Source organism: Poecilia reticulata, linkage group LG7, assembly GCF_000633615.1.
Source record: "Poecilia reticulata strain Guanapo linkage group LG7, Guppy_female_1.0+MT, whole genome shotgun sequence".
NCBI classification, from domain to species: Eukaryota; Metazoa; Chordata; class Actinopteri; order Cyprinodontiformes; family Poeciliidae; genus Poecilia; species Poecilia reticulata.
In genome coordinates this window covers 23,007,260-23,022,093 of record NC_024337.1, presented here as the reverse complement: position 1 = coordinate 23,022,093, position 14,834 = coordinate 23,007,260, and the positions used below count along the sequence as shown (strand labels likewise).

The following is a 14,834-nucleotide window of genomic DNA, read 5'->3' as shown; positions in this document are numbered from 1 at the left end:
TGTTCTCTAGGAGTAATTTTGAAAGCTCTTCCTCTCAGGAAGGTTGACCATTGCTTTATTTGTAGATAGTGGCTCTCAATGTGGTTCGATGCAAATCTACAATCATAAAATGACCGACTAATGTTTTCCCCATCTGTTCTTGATTAATTGTAGCTCAATGTCTTCCGTTGAGACTTTTAATCCTACTTCACTGTCAGAGCAGTTCGTTTTAAGTGATTTCTAGATTGTGATGCTTGTGATCAGGCCAGTGAAACTAATCGAATCTTGATCATGTTGTTCATAATAAACATTTGAAATGAAAATGAGAAATCTGACAAAAAGAAAGCCAACAAAAATCTGTAAGAGTTGCAAAGACTATTTTCATGGCACTATGCATAACTTCTTTCAAATTTAACATCTTGGAATAAAGAAAACCCTGAAATGAGTGGACACCATCATTGTCAAAATTTGTGCACCAAAAACCGGATGATGTCTTGGTTTCTGTCCAAGCCCCCAAAAGGGGACCCTCAGAAACATGACTTCAAAAGAGCTGTGACTGGCAGGGTAGAAATGTTTCCCATGAAAGGCTCTGACTGGAGCGAGGGCAGTCAGGCGGTTTCTTCTTGCAGGAATCCCCGCGCCTCTATTTGCTGCATGATTAGCTTCTAAGTATATCTTGACATCAGTCAGCTCCACTTGGCCGTTCGCAACATTTCGCCTCCTTGATGGGCGGAAATGACAGCAGGTTCTGACAGATTCAACTATAACCCCGTGCTGTCTGTGGCTGAACGCCAGAGCGAAGACGCACAGCACCAACACAATGGCACACAAAAACACACACACACTGTAGGCATGACCCCATGAACTGACTATGGAGTTATTTTGAAAGCAATTCTGGACACCCCAGCTATGAAGAAATAAACATTTGCTTTGAAAAATATGCCCCTTTTCAGGAGATTTATTCAGAACTCTGCCTCCTGGCCTTGTAAAACACCAACAGTTGATATCCCATTAAACAAAAAGAGTAGTATGGTTCTAAAATCAGGCCTATAAAGATCATCAAATTTTACAACGTTTCTGCTAAATCAAGTCTCTGTTGCATAGTTTGCATCAGACAGACATGGCTTTGTATCCAAACAGCAAAGCCATTTGTTATCAGGGCAGAGGTAATGACTGTGTCCCTACATGCCACCTCGGGCTGGGCTTTGGTAATCTCTCTTTACCAGAGCGTGGCATTGCCAGCACAGCCGAGGAGGCAGGAAGGCAGGGTGGGGGGAAATGACAGCTACCCCTCCCTCTCTCTCTCTGTCACTTTCTCCCCCTCTCTTCCTGTCCATCTGCGTCTCTCATTCTCACTCAGATTTTTCTTTTGTGAGGGCTGTGTTTCATCAATGCGCCCTCACGCAACCTGTGACTTTCGGCTTCACTCCTCTGTTTCCCACCCATCTGTGGGTCTCAGCCCCATCGGATGGGAATGGCTGACGGTCGTCTCCCTCCGTTTCTCTGCTTCCTTCCTTGTCATCTGTCTGTGCTCTGACACGCCCACACAGATGATCAGCAGACAATTACTGCCCAGAGAAGTCCTGAAGCTGCCAATATCCCCCACGTCCCCCAAACCCAGACAATCTGCCCTTAGTCATTTGAGCCAATTTAAGCCAACGTTTTTCCACAGTTTTTTTTTGTTTTGTTTGTTTTTTCTCCACATTTCTCCCCATTTGTAATTAGAGCTGCACAATATATCGAATTGCAATTGTCATGGCACTATCCTTGAGTGCAATCTTGCAATCACAAAGAACAGCTTTGACGCAATATTTGTTAGGGTATTGTATTTCAAGTGCTAGTTGAAGTACAGTGATACAGGTTCAAAATAAATATGTATATAGATCACTGAAAAACGTACTAATTTTACTAATTCATTTTAAAAAGGAAAATTCATATATGCACTTGGGATTTTCATTTCTGTTTTTTTGCTGGTTATGGCCTACAGCTTATGAATTTCCGAATTGTTCCATTGAGGCCTATAAAATCATGGGGGATGGCTGCTTACTTGATAGTTAACAGCCATTTGCACCCTCCACCTGGAGAGAAATCCACAAAAGGCAATTGCTAAGGAAGCTGGATACTCACAAAGTGCTGGATGCAAGCATGTTAACAGAGAAGGAGAAAGTGTGGTACAAAAAGGTGCACAAGCAACAAGGATAATCACAGCACTGAACGGATTACATAACAAAACCCATTCAATAGTTTGTGGAAGATTCACAAGGCAGTGAGAAAGCTGGAGGAGCATCTACACACAGATGCATCCAGGACATGAGCTAAAACCGCAGTTTCCCTTTGACCAGAGTCAACGTCAGAAGCGTCTTACCCGGGCTACAGAGAAAAGGCACTCACAGAACTTCATAGGCCAAAGTCCACTTTTTAGGTTAAAGTCATTTTTTTTATTTTTTTTGGAAATCAACAATTCATAACTCCAGTTGCTTGAGGTCCGGTGTTTACAAAGTCGGTGATGATCTGAGGAGCCATGTCATCTGTAGGTCCAGTGTTGTTTTATCAACACCAAAGTGAGTGCAGTCATCTACTGGGATGTTTTAGAGCACTTCATGCTTTTCCTCAATGGAAAGTTTTCATTTTCTAGCAGCATTTTCTGCCACTGCAGAAAGTATCAATACATGTTTATTGATGATGGCATCACAGTGCTTCCATGCCCAGCAAAGTCACTTGATCTAAACTTATTGTAGCATATATGGAGTATTGTCTTGAGAAAGATGAGAAATGCCACAGTCAACAATTCAACAATTCATATGGCACCAAGATCACTGTCAAATCAATCTGAGCTTCCATAACGTCTCAGCAGAATCAAAGGCAAATCACCTCCATGCCACACTGCATTGATTCAGTAATAAATGCAAAATGTTTCACAACATGAGGAAATGAGCATGGACATGCTTTTCAGTAGGACATAATTTTCAACTAAATTCATTGTTATTTGTCTTATGCAATGTTCTTATCTACTGACAATTGGAATTTGGGATCTTAATTAGTTGTAGGTTATAATAATCAAAATGAACAAACATAAACACCAGTCATACTTTACTCTGCATCCAGCAAACTGTACCAGCGTAATATTCACTTTTTAAAAATAAGTTATTGAAATAAGTTTACTTTTTGTTGATGTTCTACTACTTTATTAAGATACCTCTCATATATTTAGGCTATCATGAAAGCCTACACGTACAGGTATGATACTTTTGTATATAAATGTTTGTTAAATTGTATCAAATGTTGGATAATTATTGACAATAATTCAAAGAATACTTTCTGGATGAAAGATCCCAGGAAATGGAAACCTATCACAAATACAGCAGCAGGAAGAGACCCTTAGTCAATGGAAAGTAAAGGATAGTTTGATCATGACAAATATCAGATGTTTTCCCATAATTGTCATATCTTATAGAGAACTCTTTGCTTCTGTTATTTCATTGTATTAATTTATTTTTATCCTTCATCCATGTTTGTTTTCTCTGTTAGTTCAGTTATTTTCATCTGATCAGTCTTGCCATGTTTTACAGTGCAAAACATAACAGATTAATTTCCTCTCCTGTTTGTCCTCCCTTGGTGCCTTGTGTCACTCTATCATTTACTCCCCTTCCCCAGCTGCTAGTCATTTATTTCATTAAGCCTCCCTTACTGGCTCTATTGGTTCCTCTCTCTTCCTCCTTAGTCCACCTCTATAGTCTCATCTCACACCTGCAACCTGTTAGCTAATCAGCTCATTTCTTCTGTTCATGCATTCTCCCTCAAAGTATTTAAACCCTTCTCCTGTTCACACTCCTTGCTGGTTTCTCCTGCTAATTCCTGTCCATCTGGTTAATTCCCCAACAATAATCTGCTTGCTTTTGTCCTGCTCTGGCTCCCTGCTACCCTCTGATTTTTTGTAAGTTTTCTTTTTTTTTATTTTTTATTAAAGAACAGACACTATGATCCATGATCCCAGCTCCTGTCGGAATTTGGGGTCCACCAACAAATGCATTATGAAAATCATAACACATCATCTGACTTGTTTTGAAAGTAACTGTGTGAATATCTGAAGAGAACACCACGCTTCCCTTTTTTCCCCCAAAACAAACTAATTTACATAGTTTATTTTTGCTGGAAGCAACTAGTTTTTACAAAACAGCAGGAAACTGAATGCTACGTTATGTCAAGAAAATTGAGTCATGCTACAAAAACCCAACATAGTAATTTTGAGATCAGGTTGTTTACATCATCCTCATGTAATTTTGAAAATGTGATGGGAGTCATACTTTAAACAGAACATTGCAATTTGGCTTGACTTTTTCCTCACCATGAAAGACCCGAGAAGGTCCCTGCAGTACCAAGGGCAGATCCAGCTCTCACTCCGTTCTACTATCACTCATGAGCAAGACGAGATAGCTGAACTCCTGTCTTTGACAAAGACAGAAGGGAGTGCGTCCACCTTGACCACGGCTACAAAGTTAGAGGAGCTGACTCAGATCAGAGAAAGGCCAAACTGCTCCTCCTAAGCCTTGATTTTGGCAATCATTCAGTAAAAGCAGCCATTGAACAACTGTTCTTTTGTTGACACAAAGACACTTACTTGTACACTAGCATATTGATGTATGCACGTTTGATCTTCACTTACATTTCAACAGAATGGCAATACTGCAAATGCAGCAGCCGATTCTATTTTGATGCATGCTGTTTAGAGAATTTATAGAATTTCTGTGGATGGATATATTTTATCTGACTTTAAAAATAAACAGATTAATAACATAGTTGTGTATTGGTAATGGGATCATAGCACGTAACTCTCAGTCCCACAGCACATGATTTATTACTCTCAATATAGGCGCTCCTCAAAACATAAGGTGTCGCTGGAGAGAAAATCGTATGTTGTCATTTGGATTGTTGGTTTTCGTAGGTGCGCTATGCACTGGCTGTCAATCCTCCATCTGTTGTCTTGGGTTTTTGTCCTGACCCAGGCTATACTTCATGCCTTTATTTTTTCTATATGACACCCTGATCTGTCTAGAATCTGTGAAAGTAAGACTTATATGCACCTGTATCACCTTCACAACACTTTTAAAATAACAAAATTCACAATTATGGCAAAAAAAAAAAAGTGTTTTTTTTACCCTTCAACTAACAAGCCTAGTGCAACAAACTATCGTTCTCAATGCTGAGAGCTTCTGCAATCAGAAGCAACAAAAGAAAATAGGGAAGCACTTCATTTCAATCTTATCACTTGCAAAAATTATTTTGAAATGCTGATAGCAAATCTATTCGCTTCGGTTTATGCTCCCTTCATTATCAGCCTCTCTAAATCATTTAAATTAGCTCCTAACAGGTGCATATTTTGCTGATGGGTTTAACAATTAGTTGTGCAGCTGTGTATAAAACAGCATTAAAAAGCTAAACTTTGCCGTGCCTGATCTACCGAGAAAAAAATGATCAGGTTCAGCTCATTCTTATAAAATTCACTTAACTGTCAGAGAGAGAGAGAAGGGAAGAGAGAGAGAGAGAGACGTGGATAAGTCAGATTCTAATCAGTTCAGTTAGTCAGCATCTCCATGTATGATTAATTCAGCAGGTTTAATCCTCAGCATTTTCTCTATCACCGTTGTTGTACCTGGAGGTCAAATTGATAATTAAAAAAAAGAACAGAACAGAAAAATAAAATTAATGTTTGCGCTGCAAAAAAAAATAGTGTGTGGATTCCTGGGGAATAGGGCATGGAGAAATCGCATTAACAGGGCACAGGCCTAGGACAAAGTAAAAAGACATTCCTTTCTTAATCGTTTCCCCGCAGCAAAAAGCTCCTGAGAGACAAATGTTCATGCAGCTTTGTGTCGCAGCTGTGGCTGAGATAGGACGTGATACAACAAAACTTTAACACCTTTTGACTTCACTGTAGTACAGCGGCAGGGCTGATAGATAGATCCCAAGCACATGTTCCGAATAGGTGCTTCGCATTTCTGAAGGATACAGTCTTTTTAAATTCAAATCACTTCTGCTCTTGCTTTTGCGGCACTCTGCCATCCTCCATCTTTGACCCAGTATGTGCAATCTAAGCAGGGCTGAGGGGATTTGACTTGTTTTGCATTTTCACTTGTAAATTTTCTTGTTTGCAGCACTAATTGCTGTTTGTTGATTTTTATTTTGATATTTTTTCAGATTTTTTTTTTTTTTTCATGTTCTGTGACATGAAACTCAATGAGTGATCTTGACCTCATCGGCTGCTTCTCAGTTTGTCAGCTTTGTGCAATTGACCCCTTTTCGGTTGTGGGTCAAAGCTATAACTCCCACTCTGTGAGTTGAAGCAATCCCATCAGCATGTCACTGTCCTCATTCCAGTGTTTCTCCTGTGTCCAGCTGCTTTTGATCTCTCTAACAGAAATGGATGGCATTCATACAGTGCTCAGATTAGACTCAGAGATGGGGTGCTGTGCCAGGTTGAAGAGAAAATGATATATTTGCTAGTACGTCCTCCAATCCAAGGTGACCATTTTTAACCCTGAAAGCACTGCTAACATGCAGGAAAAGGTGCCTACGTCAGATGAGACTAAATTAATTTTTTGAGCCTCCAAACATTTTGGGCAGAGCACAAATTCTATATGTTATGTTGGACACAGCATCCACACAGTGAAACATGGTGTTGGTGTTATCATGCTGTGTGGATTGCATAAGCAGAGACAAGGCTGCTGGCCAAATGTGATTAGAAGAATACAGCTAAAAGTATAATCATGAAGAAAAAACTTGTCAGCAAACAGCCTCCAGCTAGTGTCCATCTTCCATACCAGGATTTTTCAACCTGTACAATCCAGAAAGCCATCTTTGTACAGCTAAATATAGCTCAGTTAGAGCCACGAATGTCATATGACCTTTTCAGAAGAATCTAACTTATAATTTTTGATGAATATCTTCCATAGAAAATTAGTTGTCATTTGTGAAGAATCACAATTTTATTTCCAATTCCATGTTTTTAAATGAAGAAAACAAAATATTGGACAAAAAGAGGATGCATGTGACATTGGAAAATTTTGTAAAAAAAAAAAAAAAAGGTTTCAACGTACAAGGAAAATGGATAAAACAATATGTCTGACTTTTTAGAACTATTCTGTTGTTGAAATTCAAAGCCACTTTCCCATGAAAAAAAAAAAGTAAAGCAGTTTAAAAACAGTTTGTAATTATATCTGTGTTTAAAAATATCCATGACTTCTTTGTTATTTTCAGCCCAAGTTATTAAGAGCCACTGAGGGAGGTTCAAACAGCTACTTGTGGCTCTGGAGCTGCAGGTTGTGTACCATTGTCTGAGAAGAACAGTCAGAGCTACAGAGAAATGGTTTAGACTGAAACATTGTCATGTTTTAAAATGTCAAAGCTTAAACCTGATTTAGAACATGTGGCAACTGGCAAGACTTGAAAATATGTTCAACATGCACAGCAATAAGATTGATAATTGTCTTATTTTTTCGCATGAAATGATGTGAAAAAATAACAAGAGAATGATGTCAGTCTCTTGTCGTGGAAGAAACAGCCCAAAAAACTTACAGCTGCAGTTTAAACACAAAGTTGCAACTATCGCAAAGTGTTGAGATGCAGTAGCCTGTTCCATAATCGAGTTATTTTTATAGAGGGATTTTTGCCTGGAAGGCTCTGACTGTATGCAGAAATCGATTTAAAACAAAAAAAAAACCCAATACTTTTTATTGTCACTTTAATGAGTGTCGCAACAAACGGCATCAAAGAATAACTCCACATTTTCCACCCCTTACAAAACAATGCCCCGCAGGCATTGTAAATCTGAAGTCCATTTTCATATTACATCTCAAACAGACAAAGACAAGTTTTACAAAGAATAAAAATTAATTTAAAAATAAAGCTTAAAACTGAAAAAGAAAAGAATCTACAATAGGTAAAGGATAATGAGGACAATGTGAGGCTAAGGGTGTCATTTTATGGCATTGTTTACGTTATGTAATATTTTGTTATGGATGAAAAAATATCCAGGTTTTCAATAAAGAGATACCAGAACAGGAGTAATACTGTAAGTAACACTTTGGAGTTGCTTTTGGGAGAGTGACTGCAGGATTTGTGATTAGTAGTAACATTTTTAGGCAACTGTTCATCCATGTAATATGGTGTTATTGTGGAGTAGTTTGCAAGTGAGAAAAGCATGAAGCAGTTATTCACCTTTGAGAGAATATGTTCTTTATTTTGCAAAGGTTAAGATGGCTGTTTTGCTGACTTTTGTAATTGAGATTGAGAATTTACTGGTTCCAGACTTTTCACTGGGATTCTTTGTATCGAGAAAATTTCCTCCAAAATGACTGCCTGGCTGAAAGATACTTCGGATTTTCTGAGACTACAAACAACGACTTGATCCAGATATTTTCAAGTGAAATAAGATTTTTTATTTCTTTTTTTTTAGTTATCTGTGTCAAAAAATCTAACAGAACCAACATGGAACCAGCACTGAATCAATTTAGCTGCAATGATGAAAAGAAACTAATCTAAGAATCTAAGAGGAAATGATCTTATTTGAGACTGAACAAGTTTGTTGTTATGTCTGAAGAGCTTTGGAAGATAAGTGATTTGTTTTATTTTTAAACCAGCCTTAATTTCACACAGAATGACTTAACTTTCCCTCAGAGATACAAAATGTTCAACATTTCCTATTTTTCTGGTGGTGACGTTTATTTAGTATCTTGTGGAATCATTAAATCCTTGGTTGAATATTTAGCTAAATTGATGAAATTCAATGAGGTGTTTTAAAGTGTGAGTATATTTGGCCTTTATCGATTTATAATATTTTCCCCTCTCTGTCTCCACTGCTACCAAGACGTCACCTGAAATGTTATGATGATGCTGATTAAAAACAAAAAGCTGGACTTTTATGCCATCATTTTTCCAGCCATTGAGACCAGTCTGTTATTTTGTATAGCTTCAGAAAGCAGCTTCAGTAATTTTCCAGTGGGGCTCTTAACACAGACTAATTAAAGTACATGAGGGTTGGTTACCTGTGACTGATTTATTCTTTAGCTGACTACTGTGAGGATTGGTAGTGATACATGTATCATTGCAGCCCTGCTTATTGGAAGTTTAAATCAGGTAGAGAAACTAAATTATGCATACGCACTGCCAGCTGAGCTTTGGTCAAGCACGTCAAGTTTATAAGAGTAACGGCATTTTTATAATTGCAGGTGTGGCGGACTTTCATCTGAAATAGTTTTTGATGGACGAGCAGTTAATTGTTGTGGCTGTGATCTACTTCTTTTGTGTCTGCACGAGTTTGTTTTTCTTGCTTGAAATTTAATGGACATTGACATGTTTTTGTTTCCCCCCCAGGTGGAACTTTGTCTCTTCAGGAAATATGCCTGTTTATCATTTCAACAGTCACTCACAGCCCCGCTGCTGTTCCGAGTTTTAATCATCGGTGGGAAAGTTTCTGATTAATAATGCTGCGCAGTTGCAATTTTACACTTGATGGTGAAGGCCTGCTCAAAGCGAAGGCGAGTCATGCTCTCCATAATAGCACCAAATTTTATGGCTGTCAATCCAATAAGGGACTAGGGTCTTGGAAGAGCACCTGCATACTGTTAACAGGACAGGACATTAGGAAAAGTGACGACCATGCATTTTTTTTTTTTTTACAGCTTCACTGAAAGAAGAGATTTTATGTCCACTTGAGACTCGTTTATTAACGTGGATGCCCACTAAACTAAACTGTAAAAGTTTGGTTGGCAAAAGAAATCTAATTATCCTGCTCATCCAAGGGATCAAATAGATCACACGAACTTGGTAACATTTGAAAATATCCATGCAGTATAAAGGCTATGCAAATGAGCTGTGAACCAGTGGAGCAGGCAAAAAAACACTCCTTTTCAAACATAAATATTTAAAAAATAATTATATATGTGTATATATATATTGTGCAATATATGTACATAGTATTATTTTGCAGCATGTCTGTTCTCTGTATGAGCATATGTGAGGTAAGTAGCAGAGGTGTAAAACTGAGTTTTCCGCTCTTAACACAGATTAAGGTCTCATCAGGGGGTAACTGTGATGGAGCACTTAACTGTTCTGTGCTGCCAGTTTATAAAAAGTAATGCAAAGACATTTCCTGCTCATACAGTTGCATCTGAAATTATACATCCCTCATTGCAAATTGGATTTATTGGCAAAATGTACAAAATAACTACGGCTTATAACAAATTGACCTATTTAAGTGGTGCAATTCCAACTAATGTTACGAGTGATTTTGACATGTTCTACATGTACATGAACACAAAATGGCCATTTTAGTGACTACTGCAGTGAACTGATTCATGACAAACATCTTTAGCACTTAGTAAAGTGCCCTTTTGCTTTTATGGCCTGCTGCAAATAGGATTCTTACCCAGGCAGACACCAGCTTCTGGCAGTGTTTCTGATGAATCCTGAACCAGTCCTTGTGGGCAAAGGGTTCCAGTTCATGAATAGGCTTTAGTATCCTTACTGTAGCTTCCTACTTTTTGAATCCCACCAGGGATTTTCAATACAGTTCAAGCCAGGCAACTTTGCTGGCAATTCTAGTATCTTCAAGGGCTCCTTCTGAAATCCAGCCATGGGGCACTCTCAGATATGCTGAAGATCATTTTCATGTTTGAAGGTCCGCTGATCCCCAAACTTCAGCTTCTGCAAAGGCGGCATGACATTTCCTCCCAGCAGTCGCTGATAGTTGACAGAATCCATTTCGCCCTCTACATGCTGCCGGGCGTCCGGTGCCAGAGAAAGTACAGCAGTCCCAAAGGATCACTGAGCCACCACCATGCATCAATGATGGCGAGGGGTGTCCTTTTTAGCGTATAGTTCACTTGTACTCCTCCTGACAGCAAATGCTTAAAAAACGTTCCAGTGTGGATTCACAGAAGAGAAACCCAAAATGTACAGTACAGTTTGTACAGTTGTGAGCAACTTGGAGCCGACCTGCCCCCGTGTATTTGGATAAGTTGCGTTGCACATCAGGGACTTTAAACATTTGCACATTGCAGCAGTCTTTATGTTGAAGACAATCCTGTGATATCTTTGTTGAAACATTCATCTTTTTCTGTGTGCGGAAATATTGGCAGTGGCTGTTTGAATTATTTTAGGTGCAACTATAAAGTCTTTCAAAAAAATAGAATATGTGTAGTGTCAGATTAAAAGTACATTCTGGAAACTGAGTGTAATGTTAATGTAACAGTTATGGGCTAYGCAGCTAACTGCGGCTACAAAAGCAGCATCAGAAGATGGTTCTTGAAGGAGCCTGAGGTGTGAATGAAGACAATCACTGTTTTAGTTTTGGTGTTTTTTTGTATTGATGATAGGGGGGAAAAAAACAACAACAAACAATTACAAATACACAATGAGGGTCAAATTAATTCAAAATAAATAAATTCAAAAGATCAAAGTTCTTGTCCTTAGCTCGCCATCCTTTGCTCAGAAGTGGATCTGAGAATCTGATCCATCAAAAAAAAACCCGACCTAAAAGGCCAAAAAAAACCCCATTAGGCGGTTTATCAACAATAAGTATGTGCAAACACACAAATACAATAAATATCAAATTCAATAATTAAACATGTCAGGTTAACTTAACCATAATTTAGATAAACAAAAAGAATAATCATATTTCAAACTAATCCATTTAAGGTTAAAGTTGAAATCAAAGTTCACTTTCAAAATATCAATCAAGAGAAAATAAATTAACTCAAAATACTCAAGCAGTGTGAGGAAAAAGAAAATATACTGCGCAATATCAATTTAAATGTAGCTACATCCTATTTTCAATCAATTTCATTACAAAAGTAATTAAATTGAAAAAGAAATCTTGCACAAAACAAACAATTACCTTTGAGCAGAGAGTGCTAGACTGCGATCAGCTGTGAATCCCGGTGACAGCCCAGGTAACAACTGCCACAGTTCTAATAAAAAAATGCTCCAATGAGCAATCGAGCAAAACTTTCATGCTGAACAATACTGCTATCAAACAAGCAAACTCACCAATAGTTCAAATCASTTTCAGAGATTTGGGTGAATTTTCCAAGGAGAGATGATCAGCAAGACGCCAACAGCCAGTCACAATCACAGTGGAACAGGTGGTGTTTTAAACTGCGCTGAGGCGGGGCTTTAAATAAGTTGAAGAGTTTGGGGGCAAGACAGGAAGTGGGCCCGTAAAAATAAAAGTCTGACTAATTACGGGTTACATTAAACATAAACATTTGTGTTATGCCCACTTCTTTAGTCTGCAATATTCTCATTTTGAATGAATGTCATGTTTTTATTAATAACAATAATTAACAGTCACAAAAGGATTGAAAACGAGTCTGTGTGATTAATTTATGTGTTCCACCTAGTGAAAACAAACTCTGAAAGGTGGGATGTTTTTTTCAGTCATTTTATTTGTTAATGTGACTCTCCTGCCCTCCACCACTCTGTTTGTTTTGTCTGCACACATGATTATTTCCAGAATGGTTAAAGAAGATGTAAATAATATCTTATTTATTGCTTTTACCTTGAAGATGTTCTTACCTTTTCATACAGCCAAAGGTTTAGTTCTCCCGCTTCCAATTTATGTCCCTAGAAGCAGCTTTGTAATTGGCATTCAGAGTGAATCAGCTTTCTTATCTAACTCTCTCCAAGAAAGTCTGTAGCACTGCACTGTTCCTTTAGCCTTTAAGTATATAGCTGACCCTGGCTGCATCTGTAAAATGAGGCAGTGTGCATTGTGGGACTGGAAGCGGAAAATACTTTTTTGTTCAACTGTGGGGATTTCCACGAGCGGTGAGCAGCGGTTACGGAGTATATAAATATCTGACTAAAAATACTAATCTGAGAACGCTTTAATAAAATGCGAAACAGCGCTGGCGCAGTATGCCGCACAACAAACAGAAAGCAATTTTAAACACAACCTTTGAAGAATGTGATTTGTCAAGAGCAAGGGCCATATCAACTGCGGTGACGGCGCATCAGAGCAGCAAAATCACATCTGTAACCTTCCCCTCTCCCTTCTCCACCTGCTTATCTTTTCCTCTAGATCCCTCAGATCAGCTACGCGTCAACAGCCCCGGAGCTGAGCGACGACAGGCGTTACGACTTCTTCTCACGGGTGGTTCCTCCAGACTCGTTCCAGGCCCAGGCCATGGTGGACATCATCCAAGCCTTAAACTGGACCTACGTCTCCACTGTTGCCTCAGAAGGCAGCTACGGGGAGAAGGGAGTGGAGGCTTTCACCCAGCTCTCCAAGGAAGCAGGTAAGTCATGGGAGTCTTGCAATAGGCACTGCAGAAAATGAAATACTTATTCCGAAAATGTGTTTTTTTGATTAAAAAGTGCATTTGCACTTTACTGACTCAGACTGAGGTTCCTGTTGGTCGTAAAATTTGTTTTGGGTGCATGAATTATTGATCTGTTTAGCTTCTGAGTGAGTTGTAGAGTGTTACTGGAAATGTAGATGGAGAAACATCTGGCACAGAAAATCTCTGTAATGAGAATTTCCTGTACTCATTTTACACTTTTTTTCTTTTTTTTCTCTCCAAAATGAAGATACAGATGAGAAATTGAAGAGAGGAGGCAGAACAGTAAACACTGGTTGATGGGGGTGTTTAGCTTTAAATTCTTCTTTCATGCTTCAGTCGAAAACGTACATTGCCACATTTATTGGTGTCGCTGGCAAACATGTCTAGAAAACCTTAACAGAAATAAATCTTTCATTGCAGTAACATAATCTCACACTAAAAGACAGAAAAAGAAAAAACAACATTTAATTTAAGTACACTAAAAGGCTAAAACATAAGAAATGATCAGAAATCAACGTTTAAGTGTTGGTGCCCCTACAACTGAAATATTTTTTATAAAGAAAGAAGATTTTTATTTCCTAAAACATACTCTAACAGTAACTATAAGCTTTGATCAGATGAGACTTAAATTGAGGACATGCCATTAAAGAGTAGAGGCTATGTGGATAAAGAATCTCCCACTGCTAAGCATGATGCTGTTGATGTTGTTCTTCCCTCAGCCTTGGGAACCTTGCTGGAGCGCATGACATTAAAATCCCTTTTTAAATTTGAGGAGATTTGAGGAGGTAACAGCTCTGAAAACAGAATCAAGAGCTTTTTCTTTTAGAAAAAATGCATTAAACATGATCAAATTTAGGGGCTTTAAAGAAAGAAGCCTTTAAACATTTGCTTCACTTGTCTAAATGTGCAGTAGAACAATAATAGAGATTTTCTTAGAGGATCTGATGGACTCTATCAGAAATTGAAAATTGGATTTCTGCAGAACAATGACCCCAAGTAGATAACCTACTGAACCCAGTAACAGCTCATCAGACAAAAAATCAGCAACTTTTCATGGCCATCTCAGTGCCAGACTTGAACTAAAACGCAACAGCTTTTGTGCTGTGTAAAGTCATGACCGCGATCTCCACTTGTTTTCATCTGGTTCACTAAAGAGACACACTGCTGCTTTAAAACAGGCCGTGACACTTTGACAAAATATTAGAAATGTGTGTAAAAAGCTATATTGACATGTTGTAATGCATGTAAACAGGTACTGAGGTTTATCAAGAAATCAAGTGTTTATCATCTCCTAAAAGAGAAAAAAAAAATAGGCTCATGGAGTCACTTGATGCAGACGGTTTTGTTTATGTTTTTAATCTGTTTAATTTCATTGTTAACTTCCTGTGTAAACCCTTCATTGGGTAACATCTCGAGGCGCTGCTCTAAAGCTTACAGTCGTCCCCAGATCCGCCTGCTAAGTAAAGCAGTTCCCAGATCAGAGTGTGTGAAGTTGTTTGGGGACATCAAATGTGC

The 14,834-nt window shown here is 38.4% G+C and overlaps 1 protein-coding gene across 3 annotated transcripts in view; it reads left to right on the top strand.

Annotated features, from left to right (window-relative positions):
• Positions 1 to 14,834, top strand: part of LOC103467507 (metabotropic glutamate receptor 7-like) — a 166,372-nt gene that overhangs the window by 89,913 nt on the left and 61,625 nt on the right. For all 3 annotated transcript variants that reach the window (XM_008413945.2, XM_017305841.1, XM_008413941.2), the window contains one exon: positions 13,058 to 13,274. In XM_008413945.2, coding sequence (XP_008412167.1) covers positions 13,058 to 13,274 — 217 coding nt within the window. The remainder of the gene's footprint in view (positions 1 to 13,057; positions 13,275 to 14,834) is intronic.